The following is a 2,529-nucleotide window of genomic DNA, read 5'->3' as shown; positions in this document are numbered from 1 at the left end:
TAAAGTTCAGTTTTTCCAACTCCACCAGCTGCTGCTTCTGAAGCGCGTCACGCATGCACAGTAGAGGGCGCAGTGATGTCACAAGCGAGCGTGCTGTGTGTTTACGGAAGTAAACATGGATGGGAGCTCATCTAGCTATCATTCATTTCTTTCCCAACCTCAGACAGTGAATCAACAACACAATCTGTTCAACATGGTTGAAAATAAAGACTTTGCATCATCATCTGTCGTGGTTGTTGTTTTTTATTCCTCCTTCTGTGTAGCAAGACGCAGAATAGTGGCCTTTGTCGGGTATCAATGACGTTCAGGTCGGATTCGTATCGGATTCAGGACCACAGAGCCAAGTGGCCTGAGTCGGATTGGAAACAATCGGATCTGTGCTGTTCATACTGCCATAAAAAGATCGGATCCAGGTCGCATACGGGGAAAAAAAGTCGGATTTGGGTCACTATGCAACCAGAGTGAGCTAGTGGCGTCATCGTGCCCTTCTTAACCATCGGACCACTAAGCTTTAAATGTTTACATCAGCTGAGAATCTAAGTTTGATTTACTATTATTATTATTTTCTTTTTTCAAAAAGTCATATTTTATTTAAAGTAAATTACATTAAAGCCTTTTCACTACGTAGAATTGAGGAATGAAATGTTCACGGCTCTTTTTAACTCTATCCTCTGTAATAAGTTCCAGAAACTTTATTCTTATGCTTTGATTTACTGGAGAAAAACAGATTTTCTTTTTCCATCTGCAGACATTTACCAATGGCTACCTGCAAAGAGGTTCCTCTGGCTTTTTTTCAGACGCTCAACAATTCCATTTACTTCAGAGGTAAGTGATGGCACACTTCTCTAACTTTCCGATCTGTTGGATGTTTTTGTTGCTCCTGGGTAGATCAGAGCATTTTATTCATCCTGTTTGTCCGTTTACAGACAGTGAATGTGACAGCGGATGTGAAATCCAAGAAGGTAGCTTATTTATTGGCTTGTTTATATTGATTGATCTCGAGTTGTTAAAAGATACGCCCCCACTGGCCGTGACTTGCCTAAAAAATATGCATCTTGTTCAGATTCTTTCCGGAACGCGGGAAAAAACCCCAAATCCTGCTGGATTCAAAGCTTGGACCAAAAGTTCCTGGTGTTTAAAGCTCCTGGGAACCTGGAGTTCGAGAGCCGGACGCTGATTGAACAGAAAGAGCCTGGTAAGAGAAAAACCCAACTCCTGTTGCTTTGCTGCGATGGTTTATCAAATGATTGACTTTAAAATAACCCAGTGTGGCTGTCTCTATGGAATACATTTTGATCCATTATTGTTTTAAATTTCAGTTCTTCATATCGAGTTTTACGGATTGCGTTCTTTTCTTTTCCACGAGTAAAGACGCATTTCTATTTTATATGTGAAGCGTGTTGGTTAGCATTTTACTACATCGGTCGAATCTATAGGAGGAGAGTCTGAAGTCATTAGAACGCGAGTAGGGACTTTGACAAATACAACAAAAAATGGCCATCAACAGCCGCTGCAGACGGGCTGCCGTTAGCTTCGGAGCTCCGCTGGTGCCGCAGTCCTCTCAAGTTCGGAACATTTTCTTTTAAATTCTTTTATTTTTAAATATGGCAGAGTTGGTCCTCCATACTGGTCATTGGGGTGAAGTGAATAATCTGATTTGGGAAATGCAATTTGAAAGGAACGCAATTCGTAAAACTCAACCTGTAAAAGAGAGAAAAACAAAATCAAATTTCAATTGACAAAATGTGTTTCTTTCTTCCAAATTTCTATGTAATTTCTGTTTACTTGCTAAAATAATGGGAAAAAAATCATATATTTTCTTTTTTTTTTTTATATATATATAAACTTTTGTTTTGTTCCTAAACCTAAACCAGGGTTCTGCAACCTGCGTCCCCAGACCCGCATGTGGCTCTTTGGACTCTCTCTTAATAGTTGATGAAAGGGATAAAAAAGACCTAACTAATGTACTATAATAACAAATACCTGTCTTAGAAACTTTAGTGTTTTTATAAAGAATATTTGAATTAAATTTTCACAGCAGAGGGACATTTAAAGAACAAAGAAATATGTTTTCTGAGCCATTTTAGCTTTTAAATAACCAACTAAACTAACTAAAAATACTAAAAATGTCCTGTAGCAGATATTTAAGAAAAATATTAGTTTGTGTTTTATTAAAGAATCATATAATATTTGGTAGCTCTAAGCGACTTTTAATTAAGCATGCGTGCAGGTGGGGCAGTGGTTAGCGTGCACGACTCATCTTGTTAAAGGTTTAATTCTGACACCCAAAGACATTCTGTGACGGAAAAGCTTTGATCTGGTTAAAATAAAATAAAAAATAAAAGACATTTGAAACCAAAAGTTTGAATGAGTATCAGTGCAATTTTATGCACACTATTGTTTTTTGAAAGTAATTGAAACATATTGTGATATATATCGTGTATCACAATTAGAGGTGGAACGGTTCATAAAATCCGCGGTTCGGTTTCGTGGTCACGGTTTTCGGTTCAGAATATGTTGATTGTTAGC

The 2,529-nt window shown here is 37.8% G+C and overlaps 1 protein-coding gene across 1 annotated transcript in view; it reads left to right on the top strand.

Annotated features, from left to right (window-relative positions):
• Nucleotides 1-714: 714 nt before the first annotated feature.
• Nucleotides 715-2,529, top strand: part of LOC107103272 (interleukin-18-like) — a 9,664-nt gene continuing 7,849 nt past the window's right edge. The window contains exons 1-3 of the mRNA XM_015402914.1: nt 715-825; nt 927-962; nt 1,064-1,195. Coding sequence (XP_015258400.1) covers nt 759-825; nt 927-962; nt 1,064-1,195 — 235 coding nt within the window. The 5' untranslated portion in view covers nt 715-758. The remainder of the gene's footprint in view (nt 826-926; nt 963-1,063; nt 1,196-2,529) is intronic.

The sequence above is a fragment of the Cyprinodon variegatus genome, unplaced genomic scaffold (assembly GCF_000732505.1).
Source record: "Cyprinodon variegatus isolate N-32 unplaced genomic scaffold, C_variegatus-1.0 Scaffold1409, whole genome shotgun sequence".
NCBI lineage: Eukaryota > Metazoa > Chordata > Actinopteri > Cyprinodontiformes > Cyprinodontidae > Cyprinodon > Cyprinodon variegatus.
The sequence above is the reverse complement of the archived record's forward strand: the minus strand, read 5'-3'. Positions and strand labels throughout refer to the sequence as shown.